At 25.1% G+C, this 18883-nt stretch overlaps 3 protein-coding genes across 4 annotated transcripts; 2 read left to right on the forward strand and 1 right to left on the reverse strand.

The window, feature by feature from the left end:
• Positions 1-340: 340 nt before the first annotated feature.
• LOC124931429 (protein disulfide-isomerase SCO2) lies at positions 341-1496 on the reverse strand. The gene is made up of 3 exons (XM_047471888.1): positions 1030-1496; positions 631-757; positions 341-557 (listed from the first exon to the last, which is right to left on the reverse strand). Exons 1-3 carry the CDS (start codon positions 1417-1419, stop codon positions 484-486), a joined length of 591 nt encoding a protein of 196 aa, XP_047327844.1. The 5' UTR covers positions 1420-1496; the 3' UTR covers positions 341-483.
• Positions 1497-7753: 6257 nt separating this feature from the next.
• Positions 7754-12646, forward strand: LOC124931934 (phosphoglycerate mutase-like protein 1). Of its 2 annotated transcripts, none has more exons than XM_047472520.1 (10): positions 7754-7772; positions 10769-10827; positions 10976-11083; positions 11218-11297; positions 11432-11600; positions 11701-11775; positions 11853-11941; positions 12062-12181; positions 12289-12333; positions 12420-12646. In XM_047472520.1, the coding sequence occupies exons 2-10, from the start codon at positions 10771-10773 to the stop codon at positions 12430-12432; spliced, it is 756 nt and encodes a 251-aa protein (XP_047328476.1). In that variant the 5' UTR covers positions 7754-7772; positions 10769-10770; the 3' UTR covers positions 12433-12646. The 2 variants fall into 2 exon arrangements, with proteins under 2 accessions (XP_047328476.1, XP_047328477.1); XM_047472521.1 differs by lacking the exon at positions 7754-7772 and adding an exon at positions 7837-7854.
• Positions 12647-16805: 4159 nt separating this feature from the next.
• Positions 16806-18626, forward strand: LOC124931998 (phosphoglycerate mutase-like protein 1). Its single transcript, XM_047472592.1, has 9 exons — positions 16806-16820; positions 16995-17059; positions 17174-17281; positions 17490-17569; positions 17765-17921; positions 18013-18087; positions 18185-18273; positions 18345-18464; positions 18540-18626. The coding sequence occupies exons 2-9, from the start codon at positions 16997-16999 to the stop codon at positions 18595-18597; spliced, it is 750 nt and encodes a 249-aa protein (XP_047328548.1). The 5' UTR covers positions 16806-16820; positions 16995-16996; the 3' UTR covers positions 18598-18626.
• Positions 18627-18883: the final 257 nt, after the last annotated feature.

Here is an 18883-nt window from a genome sequence, read left to right on the forward strand (position 1 = left end):
GGTCGGATTCTGGGTTGACCGTCCATAAACTTAAAACGGTTAAAAATAAAATTAAAAATGGTATAGATATGTTTCAAACTTGCAACCTAATAAAAACAAGTATAACTTTTTAACCAAATAAACTAATAACACTTTATATTTTAAATTTAATGAACGCGGTACGTTATAACAATATATTTTTAACTGTGTGCATCGCAGCACGGGAATCTTTCACTAATAATTCAGACTAAGTTAACTCAATTTTATTGAAAGAAAAAAAAATCTTAAAATGAGCTACTATTTATAATATATGTTCTTTGAAAGAAGTTGCCTTCATATGTATGACAAATTGACAGTCATATGACTCTGAATCTTATTCTTTTAAGCTTATATATAATTAAATTACAACAGTTCAACATTCTTTCAATTTGATTCCACCAAATAAAGAAGAGATGGACTCATAAAGAAGAAGAAAAATCGTGTTTAGAGAAGATTGTGCAATGGTCAAGGTGGTTTTCCATTATCCAAATCTTCCATGACATCAATGTCCTTCCGCCCTGTTATCTTCTGCACATAACCTGCAAATAAAAGGTATCAATCAATCTCTATGTTGAATTCTTCTTATTCTTATTCTTATTTCGTGTAATATACCTATTCCAAGGCATGGGACACATTTGCAAACTGTCTCTTTTCCTCTTTTTGTGTAATAACTGACAAAACCTGAACCTTGGCAACTCCGACATTTTCCTGTCCATTCATATACAACTTCCTTACAATCCTGTAAAAATGCCAAAAGATCATTCATACAAATTGGAAGATCAGGACTGAAAAAAGTCTTGAAGATAAACAGAAATGAATAAGATCCACAAGAAAAAGCATCCAATTTCTTTGGGAATTCATTCCAATTCTCATGTGCATTCAATATCAAATCTATGAATACTCTTTTCATTGGAATGAATCATTTTGACTGGTATTGATTGATTGGCTTGTGGAAGAATTTGAACTAATTGTGCAGGTCAGGAAAAACAATTGTAAATATCCTGATTAAACCTGGAATTCAGGATTGCAGCGGAGACGACGATCGATTTCATCAGGACCGACGGGGGAAGAATCAGGATACGTCATAGGAAGAGGGAGGGCATCAGAATCATCGGCCAAATAGCTCTCTCGATCACGCGACCACCTCTTCTCCCTAGCATTAACCTTGGTGATGTCGCTAATGGAAACTCGTCTATCCGCTTCCGTTGGACGGAATCTGGGACCGAGTGGGACATCAATTGCCGCCGTGAAATTGAACAACCACTTAGGAAATGAAGTGCCTGCAGGCAGGTCTGCGGCGCGGCAGCGAACGACGTTGTACGAGGAAGAGGGAGACACGACGAGGAGTAAGGGTTTTGGAGCATGTGGTGAGAAGATTGAACTAGGGTTTAGAGGCAACATTCGATTAATGGCATCCGTGCGTGGAAATAGCGGCCACAAGCAATGGCCAGGGTTCGTTTGCAAAGATGAGCTCACTGCGTGGGATGGGCATCCTTTAATATTTTGCCCAATTTTGCTCTCAACTTGAAAGACAGTAATAACAAAAAAAATTACATTAATTCCTAATACTACCTAGATTAAAAAAAAACATTTAAGTTATAAGTATTCCATAAGGTTAAAGACAAAGATATATCATAATCCTTTTTTTTATTTTTAAGTTTTCAACCTCTAAAAACAACAAAAGAAAAACTAGATGAAATCGATGTATCAATGTATCAATCGAGGATGAGGAGAAGAGCCTTGTCTTGACGAAAGAATTATAGTCATGGGCCTCATGCCAGATCGCTTGTTCTTGAGAATTAGTTTTAATCGACATTGGAAATTTTTTATTAGATTTTTATATTATGTAGTATGGATGAATTTATATTATATAGTGTAAATAATTATTGTTTATTGAATATAATCTATATATACATAATGATGTTTAATTTTTAAAGAGTCCGGATTGTCGAGTCGAGAACTGTGGTTAATTTGGATATATGTGAGAGTAAATGGATACTTGGGTCGGATTGTGGGTTGAACCGTCCATAAAAATTTTACCGTAATATTTTTTTTCACGGTTTTTTATATTATTAATCGTGCAAATGCACGGGATACATGCTAGTATTTATTAATAGTTTTAGGTTAATTATATTTAATTTATATAATTTTAGTTTAAATGTGTTAATTAAAATGTAATTTTTTATTACCCGTCGGGAATCGGATACCCGACGAATCGGGAATGGGATATGAATAGAGATACTCGGGTAGTATAGTTAGGGATAGAATAAAAAATTAGAGTAAACAAAATTCCAAAAAATCATGGACTTATTGAGAATCAAACCAAACTTATATATGTTGCTTATTTTAATAATCACTAATACAAAATTATTATTATTATTATTATTATTAAAAGATTGTGATATATATAGATTTAGTAAGTATTGATTTATTTTGAGATGGGGCTTAAGCCCAATAAAACCACTGCATATATCCGCTGAACAAAATATGTTTTATAAGGCATTTTGGTTTCAAGAATGGTTTCAAGTGTGTAGCCTGCACACATTTAATCATTTAACCAGCAGAACTTGTCGCCTGACGGACTCGAACCCAGGAACTTAGGGTTGGTATCCATCTCTTTTTGCGGTTAGGCTAGAAGAGAGGATAAATTGCTAGTATCTAATATATCTGGTTATAAGGTTATTTACTTAGTTACTACTTAATGGGTAACATTTATTTGGATATGTTTTTTTTTTCAAAATTATTAATAGCCGGCCATATTATATCATAGTCTATTTAAATTTTAAAGACTGGATTGAAATTCAATTTTTTTTAATCTTATTGGCTTTATTTTACTCACAATATATATATATATATATAATTAACAGACCTAAAATATATGTTTCTTCTTTTATTTATTTTTGAATTTTTGATTATTTAAATAATTATTTTTAGATAATGATTATAATATTTTTCCCAAATCAATATTTAATTTATTTGAATTATTTTATAAACTAATTGGTGATTTAATGAATATAACATTGTTTTAAATTATGTAATAATTTATTTGGCCTTTATTTGAATTATTTTTTGATCAATAATTTACTTTTTTATTTTAGTCTTATTTAAATTAATTTAAATTTATGAATAACATTTATTCAAAATAATAACTTTTTATTTTATAAATAGTAGAGGTTGAATTTTAGTGCTTACCATCAACAATAATTAAATATATATTTTTTTCAATAAAAGAAATCAAAATAAAAAGAGTGAAATAAATTATAAACAAATATAAAGTTATAAATATGTAAAAATATATAAATATAAATAAATGTAAAATTATTTATTTAAATATTAATATTTATTTTTATTATAAAATATAATAAATTTTATTTATATTAACACATTTAAAGTTTTTTATTGAAAAATGTCAACTTCTATTTAAAATTAAAAATGCATTATGTTTTCAAAACAAAACGTTGTAAAATGGAAGAAAAAAAATATTAAATAAGAAAACAAAATAAGAATTTTAAATGCCAACAAATAAAAAATTATTATCTCATGCAAGCCCTTGGATTCCGCAATTTTATTATTTGAATTCAATTCAATTCTTTTGACCCATTGAAATTAAATAATTAAAATATTTATAGTTGTTAGTAATTGATAAACATAAATAATTTTTTTTTTATTATTGAAATCACTTTTTTATATTTTTATATTTTTTTATTTAAAATAAATAAATTATTTAGCATAATTATATTTTTTTTAGATAAGTATAGTATAATATTTATAATACAAACTAATATGCAAACGAGTATATATAAAAAATAAAATTATTAATTTTATCAAAATAAATCAAAATCTTAACCTATTTTATTTTAAAATAAAATAGTTAAAATTAAAGTGTTAAGCATATAATTAAACCAAATATGTTTTTTTTTACAAAGCTTCGTTGCCGTCAATGAGTTTATAGGCGGAAGTTTTTTTTTTCAGTTTTCCACCGGCCCATTCAGTGTTCAAACTTCAATACTTCTTCAATTATTTTCTCTTAATTTTGAATTACACTTAGAAGTTACATAAAATTTTAAAGAAAAATTTAAATATATTAATATGGCATCCTAGTCTTCAAGCACAATTAATGACAAAAATAAATAAATAATAAAACTATTAATTTCTTCTGTAGCATAAGATTAGGGTCCATCAAGATATCAAATCTTTCACCGTTTTTGTCTATGAAAATTTATAGATTAGTCGTCATCATCAGACCATCTCCAACCGAAAAACTCATTTTCAAACTCATCTTGGTGTAAATGTCACATCAAACAGTAATTCTACTCCAACCGAAAAACCCATTCTCAAACCCAAAAGAATATTCTTATAATATTCTTTCTTACATCAACTTTTATAACTTTTTAATATCACTCATATCTTTTACAAACTTATAAATTACACCACAATATTATAATATTATCCAAATATTTTAAACTTAAATATAAATTAATTATAAAAATTTATTAAAATAATATATATAATATATATATATTAAAATAATTTTTTTTAATATTATTATGATTTTTTTAATTATATTATAAATTTATGTTATATAAAAAATATTATATAAATTAAATTAATAATTATATAAATAAACTTGATATAAAATATAAGATAAAAATAAAATATAAATAAATAAAACATATAAATAAATAAAACATATAAACAAATTAAAATATAAATAAATTAAAATATAAATAAATTATATAAGTAAGTTTAATATATAAAATTAATTAAGTAAAAGTTAAAGGGCTAAAATGCAAAAAAAAATAAAATATATGCGTTTGTGAACAGTAGCAACGCATATTTGAGTTTTTTGAAGAGGGAAAATAAGAAATCTCATTTTGGGTTTGGTTTTGCAGTTCGGTTGGAGGAGAAAACCCATTTTGGGTATACGTTTGCAGTACTATTGGAGATGCTCTCATCATGAATATTAATTGATTAATTAAATCTATTTAAAATACAGATAAATATATACTTTATAAATTTTTATTTTAAAATATTATTATTAATTAAAGTGTTTCACTAGTGAATTTACCCATAAAATTTTCGGAATAACGTGTAACTAGAATCCGAAATACTATTCTGATTGAATTCAGATCGGATCATTAAGTTCTAATTGGATTAAAATTATCCAAATAAAAATATTTTTTAATTTATTTCTTTCTAAACTATATTTCACGTCAATATAATATTATTTTTATTTATTTTTGCATCAATTATTAATAAGATTTTTTTTATATTTTATTTTCAAATTATTTTTAACCCTTTGTTCACCCACAGACAACTATAACTCAAGTATTATTAGTCTCTTAAAAAAATCAAAATTTTCAAATTCAGTTTTAGAAACTTCCTAAATTAAATGGAAAATAAAAGATTCATACACATAAGAAATATAAGAAGTCTGGTTGGTTTTTGGTTATTCAAATAACCCAACAAAATTAAACATCACTTCATTTCTTTTGTAATCTATCAACTCAATCAATTCATTAACAAAAATATTAAAATATTTTAAAATATAATTTTTTATTTTATTTGCATATATTAATACTCTTTAAATATTTTTATCAAAAAATTAACATCTTTAACTCCTCAAAATCATTATCGATCATATTTTTTCCGCCTAAATCTTACATGTGAAACGTGTATTTAAAGCGCTTCAGTTTGAGTTTATTGGAATAAACTTGGTTTATCTTACAAATATTGTGTGAAAGTGATTTTGAAGAAATGATATATAATGATAAAATATTTTTTTAAAAAGATATATGATACTTACTTTAATATATAAGTTAATGAAATGAGTGACGTGGTTAATAAAAAAAGAAATAAAATAATGTTTGATTATGATTTAATTTAAGAAAAAATAAGATCTTACTTGTGTCACCATTTTTTTAGAATTAATTATTTGAGTTTTAATTATTTAAATAAGTCGGTGCATAAAGCAATCATTGTTACAGTTTACTAGTCTTGTGAGTAACTTGGAATTAAGCTGATAAATTCAATAATAATAAGTGTAATAAGTGTAAAGGAAACAAAAAATAATAATGACATGTTGAAAGAAGAAAAAAACTTACAAGGGAAGCTGGAAACAGAAACATGAGAAAAAATAAAACAAATAAATTTGTGCACTTAGAATCCAATGTTACAAACAAAGATAATTTCGATATAAAATATTTTAAAATATGGGTTCAAGTAGACCCTTGGAGTTGGAGAACCATCCAATTAATCTATCGGCAAAAAGTCATCACATATGGAGCTAGCCCTAGCCCTAGCCAGATCAATTATATGAAAGTGATTTGCTAGCTACAAATTAAAAGCTTACTTACTATTAATACCGTTAATTAATTAATAAAATATTGTGTGTTAGAAATAATAAATACATATAATATTTCTCTAATTTAATAAACTCTAAACCCTCAATTTTAAACCCTAAACTATTTAGTAATAAAAATAATTTTTTATTAAAAAAATATATATATATTTTTATGTATAATGGGCTATATTATTTATATATTGGCAGGGATACAATTATTATATATTTTATACAAAATATTATAATCTTATATTATTATTGTCAAATAAAAAATAATAATTAATGTTATTGTTTAATAAAAAAAGTAATTATATTATTAAATAAAGGGGTCCAAATAAAAAATAATAATTAATGTTAAATAAAATAATTTTGAAAATAAAATATTAATAAATATATTTAAACTAAAATTATCCCTTTAAATGATATTATATGTAACGGGCGGTAGATATTTCATATTTGGCCCATCATAAAAATCTAAAAATAATTATTTAGATAAAATGTATGACTAAGAAAAATTGTAGCACGATCAATTATTTTTAATTTTTTATATTAAAAAAGTTGAATCATATTTTTATTCAAGTAATAAATAAACATATTTTAAATTCTATTTAATAATTAATAATTAATAATTAAAAAAATATATGTTCAATTAAATATCATTACAACAATGCTTAATGAGAAACTTGAATGAGTGTTAATTAAAATAAATAAATAAATAAATTATTATATTAATTTAGCATAATAAATTATAACAAACTAATAAAATAAAATATATTTAAATATCTAATAAATTAGATATAGAGCTAGTCAAAATGATAGGAGGAAAGAATAACATTTATTCCCTCGTATGTGTGGTCATATGTGTGGTATAGAGCTAGTAAAAGTGATAAAGAAGAAAGAATCGCATTTATTCCCACATATGTTTCTTCCTCTAACAAAACTATCTCTAGAACTTACAAGAAATTTATATTATCCTTTTAATATTTTTCAAATATTTAAATGAATTTTTTCCACACAAATTAAATTATTATTTTTAGGGACTTAAAAAATAATAAATTTTATCTCTCTTTTCTTTTATCTTACACTTTATCATTTTTTTTACATATTATTCCTTCTAAATTCTCTATCTTAAAATATATATATATATATATATATATATATATATATATAAAAGAAATAAATGTTACACCAATTATTGAGAATATCATTTGAAGGAGTGATAGGGTCTAGGAAGGGAATTACATTTTCTGTCCCAAAATTTACATGTTCAATTTTCTATATACTCGCCACTACTCATCCGCCCACGTACCTCTCTTCTTATCTGTCTTTATATATATATATATATATATATATATATATATATTTGCATTCTCATTTTCCCTGCAACTTCTTCTTCGATCTTCCCCTTCCGGTAATCTCTATTTCTCTTCTTGCTGTGAATTATTTAAAACAGTTTTCATATTTTTCATAAGCTCATCTTTTTGATCACTCAGGTTAGTTGATACAATTTATACTAGTTTATTTGCTCTTATTGAGCTTATCCTGATTGTTAGTATATGGGTAGATTAGGGATGGAAACAAGTCGAGCCGAACTCGAATTAGTCCTGGCTCGAGTTCGGCTCGACTCGTATTTTATTGGTTCGGCTTGAGCTCGAACTCGATTGAGCTTTTAATATTAATCTCGAACTCGATTCGATCATATTTTCATAGACTCGAATTCGGCTCAAATTCGGCTCGAAAAACTCGAATTTAAATATATTTATATATTAATTTCTTATATTAAAAAAAATAACTGAACAAGATTTAAGATTTTACCGGAGCAAAATTTAGAGCTTTGAAACGAGATATAAGTTTGTTGAAAAAGTATCAATGTGCAATCTCTTGAGTCTTTTTGCAAAATAGTTGTGAAAGTCGTATATTTTAATTAAAATAAACTTGAAAATATATTAAAATCTATATGGTTTATTTTGAAAAATAAAATACTTTACAATGAAATAAAAATAAATTTATAAAATATAATATATTGAGATGGTATATATTAAATAATATTATAATTATATTATATTTTTTATTTGATTTTTAAAAATTATGTTTATGTAATTAAATTAATATCAAATTTATTTATTTTCTTATAAATATTATATAATATATTTTTTTAATTTATAAATATTATTCTAGTATATCTTGATATACCAAAATAATGAAAATCTCATATTTTTACGTACTAATAATTTTGGTATCGATATTATAAGAAATTTGTTCATAAATAGTCTTAAGGGTGTTTCAAATTTTGATTAAAAATTAAAATATAATTAAAAAAATTCATATGACTAGGCTCGAAAAAGCTCGACGAGCCATCAAACGAGTCTTACTTAAGTTCGAATTCGGCTCGAATCTTAAACGAGCTAGCTCGAGCTCGGCTCGAATCTTAAACGAGCTAGCTCGGCTCGAATTCAATTTTGACCGAACTCGAATTAAGTTTTGACCGAGCGGCTTGACTCATTAGTGTAGATGTCCGATTAAGCTTAAAACTAGTTTGTTATTTTTTATATTTATATATATTTCTAAAATATTAATCACTTTAATTTTTTTAACATTTTTTAATTTTTTTTAATATTATATAATTTACTATTTAATTATATATTTATAAATTTAATATTTTTATGTTAAAATAGATTATATAAATATATTATGTTGTTATAAGTTTTTAATAATATATAATTTTTAAATTTTTTAAATTAAAACATAAATAAGTACATATATATATATATCAATTTAATAGTTTTTTATATTTTTTTATTCTGTGTTATCTAAAAAAAAATTAAAGAAAAAATATGTTACAATTATAAGTTTAAATGTTGGAGGGGGAGAAAGAAATTTTTTAATTTTAAACGTAAAATGTGTTAATTATAATATTTTATCGATAAGTTATCAGTTAAAACTAGCATTTAGTCCGTGTATTTGCACGAATAATAATATAAAAAAACCGTGAAAAGAAATTACGGATAACATTTTTAATTTTATTTTTAAGCGTTTTAAATTTACGGGTGGGTCAACCCACAATCTGACCCAAGTATCCATTTACTCAACATCATTAATTATATATATATATATTAGTTAGTTAAAAAGTTAAACTTATATTAATGTCAAAACGTCCCGCGTTCATCAAATTTGGTGTTAAATTTAAAATATAAAGTCTTAGTAGCATAGTTGGTTAAAGGGTTGTACTTGTTTGTTTTGTGAGGTTGTAAGTTTGAAACATACCTCTAGCATTTTTAATTTTATTTTTAACCGTTTTAAATTTATGGGCGGGTCAACCCACAATCCGACCCAGGTATCCAAATTAACCAAAGTTCTCGACCCAGCAATCCAGACACTTTAAAAATTAAGCATCATTATATATATAGATTATACCGTAGATTATTTACCCAAACACAACCAATTCAGCTTACAAACTAAGTAATATATACTTAAAAATGGTATAAATTATAACTAGTACAATAGAATATTATTCTTACTTTTGAAAATGGTCATGGAGAAATCTGAAAACTTAACTCTTAATTTTTATTAATACTATTATATAATATATTAAATATATATTATATGTAATTAATTTTATGGTCAAATTTTATTAATACTGAAAACTTTCCCTCAAAATCTAAGTCAATTTAGAGCTATTTATACATTTTAATCACAAATACAATATTCATTAAGTTCAATAAAATTAAAAACAAAGATGCAAAAAGCTTTTCTTTTCTTTTTCTATTAATACTTTTTAAAAAGTTTAAACAAATTTTATTTATCTATTTAATCACCAAAATCACAACTAGTTAAACACATTAAACAAATACTTTAATTCAATTTATGACCTGAATTGTCATTAATTCTCCGATTGAATAAAGAACTAAAAAATTATTGCCATATGAGAATTAAGAAAATTCTAAAAATAAAAAAATTCTGAAGATTGGAGGATTTTGTATCAATTTTTGTATAGTTTTCTTCTAGTTTTTTTCAAACATAATATAAGGTACCTATTTTATTTTTATTTTTTAATATAATTCACCGTCATAACATCGTGCAAGTTTTTTTAACTCTTTCTCAAAACACTTTAATAGATACGTATTTGTAGCGTTTAGATTGTATATTGTAATTAAATTCTTCGAAATAATACAGTTTCCATATCAACCATATTATGTGCAATTCATGTATCAACTAACTTTACGGAATAATACTTAAGCCCCGTTTGAGTGTTTTTTGTTGTTCTTTTTCATTATCAAATGATATTTAGTTAACTGTTAATTGTTTATTTGTGATGGACATTAATTCATTCTCATGTTAATTAATTGTTGTTCAATGTGTTGCATATATATATATATATATATATATATATGCATGTTAAACTTGCAGAAATGGATGCTAATGTGACTGTTTTATACCCACTTCACCGCTCTAAAATAATTCATCTGGTTAGTGGAATTTTTCTTGAATATCTAAATCTTTTTAGATTTAATTGATGTTTTATTTGTTGAGAACTCATGCCATTATTATGTTGTTGTTTTTTTACAATCTAAAGATGAGTTTGATTGGTAAATTATTATGTGTTGTATACAACAGGTAAGACATGCTCAAGGATTCAGCAATGTAGCAGCAGAAAAGGAACATAGTGCTTACATGTTAGAAGAGTTCTTTGATACAAAGATCACGCCTCTTGGCTGGCAGCAGGTACTCGATCGGTCTAATTATTTATTACTTCTTTAAACTTGGGAAGTATAATATGAGATCTATCATTCACATTAATTAAACCATCAACCAATTATACTTTCATAATTAATAATATTATTGTCACATTGTTACAGGTTGACAATTTGCGTAAACATGTTCATTCATCTGGAATCGCTAAGAGGGTTGAATTAGTCATTGTTTCTCCATTGTTAAGGTATTCAATATATATCCTTGTTAAGATAAAAGAAAGTAGAACATAATTGTTTTAGATTCTCAAGACACACCTTCTTGCTGTTTGGTGCATTCATTGGTATATATTTGATTAATATTGTACATGTTTTGTGTCAGGACCTTGCAAACTGCAGTGGGTGTTTTTGGTGGTGGTTACATAAATGAGAAAAATATATCTGATCAAGATCTACTAATGGTGAAAAATGCTTTGGACAGTAACCAAGCTGCAATCTCGAGCCTAGATTGCCCTCCTTTTCTAGCAGTAGAGCTTTGTCGAGAACGTTTGGTACGAGAATTATAGCTTAATTAATTTCACTTTTTCCAATTAAGAAGATACTTTTAAGTAATTTCTATCTATGTAATTGCATGTGGTGATTGTATTTCAGGGAGTACATCCATGTGACAGAAGGAGGAACATTAATGAATATAAACCTCTTTTCCCTGGAATTGATTTTTCTCAGGAAAGTTTCTATATGCTTATCATCTAGCTATATGCATGTTTCTTTTCTTATTATTCATATTATTTTGTGTCTTTCAGATCGAGAGTGATTCTGATATTTTGTGGAAACCTGATATAAGAGAGAAAAATGAAGATGTTGGCCTCAGGGGAATGGAATTCCTGAATTGGTACATAATTGTTTCATGTTTTAGACTGATTATATATATATATATATATATATATATATATATATATATATATATATATATATATGTTAATTTTAAGAATATATATATATGTATGTGCAGGTTATGGACTAGAAAAGAGAAAGAGATTGCAGTTGTGACCCACAGTGGTTTATTGCTTAATACAATGAAAGCATTTGGGAATGATTGTCATCCATCTGTGAAGATTGAGATATGCAAACCGTATAACTTCTTTATTTCCCTTTTCAAAAAAAAAAAAAACAATTCATTTAATTTCATTTGGCTTTTTAATGATCGATGTAACTCATCATTCGATTTTGGTTGTGCAGATTCAATAACTGTGAACTCCGTTCGGTGGTTATCATTGACAGAGGGTGAGAGCTAGCTAGGGTTCTTACAAAAAAAATATCATTTTACTCGTGTTTTTTTTTTAGTAAAAATTAAACTTGTGATTATGCAGCATGCATGCTTGAATGAGATTCTACTACCACTACTTCTCCTGGTGAGCCTCATCTGTCAAGGGTTTATTGTTGTCAAGTAAAAGGCCAACTAAGTTATTTGAAAATTTCAACATTGGATTATGCAATTTATTATTAAAACTGTATGTATGGTATGCGTTGTAGCCCTGGTTGATTATTTTTATTGTAATTTTATGTTGTTTCTGTTGTTTCTTGTAATCGTGGTGTATGTGATGATAATAAAATTGTTATGTTTTAAATAAATTAAAGTTTTTAACCTATGCGATTTTTTCTTTTTACATCTTGTTTGAGAGGTATGTCTAATAAATCATAAAGTTGAACTTATATGGTTAAAATGTTATGCGTTCATTAAATTTGGTTTTAAATTTAAAATATAAAGTATTATTAGTCTAGTTAGTTAAAAGGTTGTACTTGTTTTTGTAAAGTTGGAAGTTTGTAAGTTTGAAACACACGTATAACATTTTAAATTTTATTTTTAACTGTTTTAAGCATATATATGGACGGGTTAACCCACAATTCGACCCAAATATCCATTTACTCCACATATATATCCAAATTAACCACAGCTCTCGACCCGGCAATCCGGACACTTTAAAAATTAAGCATCATTATATATATATATATATATATATATATATATATATATATATATATATATATATTGGTTAGCCAAAAAGTTGAACTTATATTGTTAAAATGTTTCGCGTTTATCAAATTTGGTGTTGAATTTAAAATATAAAGTGATATTAGCCTAGTGGGTTAAATGATTGTATTTGTTTTGTTATGTTGAAAGTTCGAAACACACGTATAACATTTTAAATTTTATTTTTAACCGTTTTAAGTATATATAGGCGGGTCAACCCACAATCCGACCCAAATATCCATTTACTCTCACATATATATATATCCAAATTAACCACAGTCTCGACCCGACAATTCAGACACTTTAAAAATTAAGCATCGTTATATATATTGTTAGTTGGTTAAGTTACATATATCTTAACATGTTTTATATTTTCAATTAAATATGTTTTTGGATTTCAAGCGTCACATTCCAAGGTTCAAAATGTTTGAAATCTTCTTTAGAATTAAAAAAGGAAAAAAGACCACTTAGACTTATGTACTTGTACAACTAGCTCACTTAAACGTGTACTAATAAAAAGTCATTTAAACGTACATACTATCAAAAATTGGCTTATTTAGCCTCTTTATAACTATGGTTAACTTTTATTTTTAAATTTTTATATTTATTAATTAAATATTAATATATTTTCTCTCTCCTTTTCATTTATTATTTCATTTAATACTAATAAATGAATCTTCTATTTTTATTTTTTTTATAATTTTTTATTATTTTTATATGAGTATTTATGATTGATTATTTTAATTTTATTTTATATATATATATAAGCATTCATAGTTAATTATTTTAATTTTATATTTATTTTTTTTTATATATATTTTTTTATATTCATATTAATTATTAATTATTTTAAAATTGTTTAATCCCAATAATTGAAATAACAATGAAAATTCTTTCAACAATAAAAATCCTTCAACACAAAAATAAATTAATTAATAATAAAGAATTGGATAATAATAAAAACTCATTCATCAAACACCAAAAGAGTAATAATCAAATATTAGACAAAACAATTCATTTACTACTAATATAAGTCGTGAATAAAAATTAAATAAAAAATTATTAATTTCATTTTTATTTATATTAAATTAAATAAGAAAAAATTCTTTTTTATTTTTATAATATTAAATTAAATAAAAAAAATCCTTCATACAAATATTACAGTAAAATATAAAATTCATAAATAAGTTATTAATTTTTTTTAAAATAATCAGAATTTAAAAAATATGAGAAATAAAAATTAATAAAAAAGAAAATTGAAATATAAAAGAGAAATTAATATTAAAATAATAAAAAATTTAAGAATAAAATAAATTATCTATTTTAATTAATAAAAAAAAGAGAGAAAATATATTAATATTTAATTAATAAATATATAAATTTAAAAATTAAAGTTAACCATGGTTATTAAAAAAGGCTAAATGAGCCAATTTTTTATAGTACATATGTTTAAATGACTTTTTATTAGTACATATGTCTAAATGAGTTAATTGTACATGTACATACGTTTAAGTGAGTTTTTTTTCATTAAAAAAAGTATTATCATAACCTAATTAAATATCTTTTCATTTATCTCTTACTAATCTTACTATTTAATTTATTAACTAAATTACATATTATTTTTAAAAATATATTATTTATTATTGTATATTAAACCTTCAATTTTTTTTTTTTAAATTACTCAAAATTAACACAAATCATAGCTTTGTAAATTACCTCCAAGTTATTTAAATACGCCCAAATGTTGGTCAATATATATCCTGCCTGGTTTCTGTAAAAAGAAATAGCAGTGCTATGTAAATTTTTTATATTTTATCACGAATTTTAAATATTTAAATAAAAAATAAAACCCTATCTTTTGCATTATCATTGCAGGATTTTTCAGTTTCAATTGAAAACACATAAACATGAATTATAGTTTATGTAAGCCAAAGTTAAGAAATTTAGAAAACAAAAATTGGCGTGTATTCCGATTTGAATTTGACTTTAATTTGTTTTAATTTTTCAAATATTTTATTGTTTTATCTCATTAACATTCAAATAGTAATTTTCACTTTATATTTCTAATTTCCAAAATATAATTTAGCAATATTTAGTGATGTAAAGAATAAGAAAGTTGTAAGAGTAAAAAAAAAAATTGATGGAGTACAAACTTAATATAAGGAGAAATTTCTTAAAAAATATACAATTTGTGAGAATCAAACCCTCCAAACTTTTAAATCTTAAATTTTATAAATTGAAATTCAAATCAAACTCCAAATGCTTAATCATTAAATTTTATAGTTTAAAAATAAAATAAAAATAAAAATTACTTATTTTTCGAGTTGGAGTTAAAGTTGAGTTTGGATTTATTTAGAGAAATGATTGGGGAGGGAAATTGGGAAAGAGAATTTTAAAGAGAATGACTTTGGCGGCGCACATTCATTCTGATTGGCCGAAAAAATAATAAAATTTTTCTCTCTTCTCTCTATTCACCCTTTATCATTTTTCCAATCAATGATATAGTGACACATCATTCCCTCACTTTATTTATTTATTTAAAAACTATTTTTTTTATAATATATTATTATTAGGGTGCTAATTCAAATTAAATAATGTTATGAAATATTTTAATTATATATTAATAAATTAAATAATATTTATTTCTTCCCTAGCTAACAAACTTAGATAATTTTGGTTGACTAATTATTTCACACCTTTACTTACCTCAAAATTGTCGGGATTTAAATTTACAATAATTATTATTGAGTCCTTTCTCGCCTAACATTGATACTGACCATTCTTTTTCATCAAACCGAAATACCGAATATTTTAATTCAACACGTCTCTTCTTCTCCTCTTCGTATGAAATTGTTTGTTTTTTTTTTAAATTAAATTATAATCAACATTATTTTATTTTAACTCTCATCAATTATTTGATTAAATTTATTAATTAAAAATTTAAATTATATTTTATTTTTAAAAAAGTAAAATTTATTTTATAATTATATATTCATATCATTTAAAAATTTTTACCAAAAATATATATATGCTACTCATTTTTTTTAGATAAACTAAAGTTTATTTCAATAAATTCACTTTTAAATTTAATAAAAAAATATTGTCTAGATTAGTGGTTTACATTTAATTTTTATTAAAACACTTAATTAAAGTATTTGATCAGTTTGATTTACACTATACAATTTTATTATTTTATAAAAACTTAGTTAAAATAATTTCAAAATTTAGAATTTGTAACTAAAAACATGTTTTTAAAAATGAAAATCTTAATAAACAAAATTAAAAAATAAATTATAATATTAAAAATGAAGATGTTAATAAATTTATTTAACATAAAATCATCTTTAAAATAATGATCAAATTATATAATTTGAGAAAAAGGTGGGGCTATAAATTGTGACTTATTAGTATATTGGCCAGCATAATAAAAGGGGACGGCGCCGGCAAGCCGTTCCTCCGCCGCCGAACAAGTCAAATTCCTTCTCTTCTTAATATATATTTATTATTATTATTATTATTATCATCATCCTGCTGCTAACTAACTTCTCCTCTGCTCCGGTAATCTCTATTTCTCTATTTAAACGATTCTTTTTGCATGTCAATCACGTATTTATCAGCTTCCAGTTCAAATATGATCGCCCTGATCTGCATAACTTGTTAATATTGATTCATTAGACTTGAACTTATATTCTCTTAAAGCAGATCAGAAGATTCAAATTAAGCCAAAATCCTTATCTAGGTCAAGTTAAGCGAGACCTATTTTAACATAGTAGTATACAGTTCAATTCAATCAAATGAAAACAGAGAGGCAGATGAGTTTTATTTATTAATCTCTGCATGCCCTGATAATTCTTAACATCTGTTTGTGTTTTTGTTGTTGTTGTTGTGATTGACATTTTCTGTTAAGTTGCAGACATGGATGATACTGTCAGTGTAACTAATTTATACCCACTTCATCGCTGTAAAACAATTCACCTGGTTAGTGGATTTGATTTGTTATGAACTTGAACGCGAATATTATGTTTTTGGCAATCTGAAAACATGTCATTTGATTGGTTAAATAATTATTATGTATTGTATTGTATACAACAGGTAAGGCATGCCCAAGGGTTCCATAATGTAGCAGGAGAAAAGGAACATAGTGCTTACATGTCAGAAGAGTTTTTTGATGCAAAACTCACAGATCTTGGCTGGCAGCAGGTAGTAAATTTAGCCAATGATTCATGTCAGATTATCTCATGTACATAAATATACCCTAATTTACAATAACATGTATATCCCCAACAAGGTTATTTTGAAATAACCGGTTGGTTATTCAATAACTCAATATCCACACTTCAAGTTTATCCTGCCTTGCAATAACACAATTTGATTGGGAATAATAATATTGTTATATTAATTATAACAGGTTGACAATCTGCGCAAACATGTTCATTCATCTGGAATTGATCAGAAGGTTGAATTAGTAATTGTTTCTCCATTGTTAAGGTATCCAATATTTTATGAGTTTGAGTCATTTACTGTGTATAGGAGAAAAATCCAGAAAATTAACAAAACATTAGTTGGTGATAGAAAGTAGAACATAAATGTTTGAAATTCATTTAGATTCTCAAGACACCTTCTTGCTGTTTGGTGTCTTTCATTGGTATATGTTTCATTAATATTGCACATGTTTTGTGTCAGGACCTTGCAAACTGCAGTGGGTGTTTTTGGCGGTGGTTACACAAATGAGACAGAAGATCTCCTAATGGTGGAAAATGCTTTGGACAGTAACCGAGCTGCAATCTCAAGCCTAGATTGTCCTCCTTTCCTAGCAGTAGAGCTTTGTCGAGAACGATTGGTATGAGAGTTAGCTTAATTTCATTTTTGCCAATTAAGAAGATACTCTTAAGTAATTCCTATCTATCTATCTATCTATCAATTTGTTTCAGGGAGTACATCCATGTGACAGGAGGAGAAGCATTAATGAATACAGACCTGTTTTCCCTGGAATTGATTTTTCCCAGGAAAGTTTCTATATACATGCTGATCATATAAGTATGTTCTAACCCATATAAACCGGCTTTCTTTTCTTATTCACATCAAATTGTTTTGTGTCTTCAGATTGAGAGTGATGCCGACATTATGTGGAAACCTGACATAAGAGAGAAGAATGAAGATGTTGGCATCAGGGGAATGCAATTCCTGAATTGGTAAATCTGAAATGTTTTTTCATTAAACTCTCTATGCATGTAATATATATATATGCATGGATCTTGCGCAGGTTATGGACAAGGAAAGAGCGAGAGATTGCGGTTGTGACTCACAGTGGTTTATTGATTAATACTATGACTGCATTTGCAAATGATTGTCACCCATCCATGAAGATTGAGATAAGCAAACCGTAAGTTCTTCATTAAAGGTTTGATTTGGTTTGTGTGAAAGTAATTAAATGATCATATCAAATTTTATTGTGCAGATTCAAGAATTGTGAACTTCGTTCACTAGTTATGATTGACAGATCAGGGATACAATAAACTACATATTAATGCAAATACTATATCGATACCATTTTGATTATTTTTATATATTTATTCTATGTCATAGTTTGAAGGCTTCTTTTTGGTTTTAAACTTTTTATATTTTATAGTTTTCTCTTGGATCTTGTTAATCTGCTTTTTTGTGCTTATACAGTAACAGTTATTTAATATTTTGAATTAATAGTTTGATTGATAAATTTGATAAGTGATTGTTTTGATGATATGTTTGTTTAGAAATGGTTTTCTACAAAAATTACAATTTTTTTTGAATTTATTTTGATTA

This window comes from Impatiens glandulifera, chromosome 3 (assembly GCF_907164915.1).
Source record: "Impatiens glandulifera chromosome 3, dImpGla2.1, whole genome shotgun sequence".
Taxonomy (NCBI): Eukaryota; Viridiplantae; Streptophyta; class Magnoliopsida; order Ericales; family Balsaminaceae; genus Impatiens; species Impatiens glandulifera.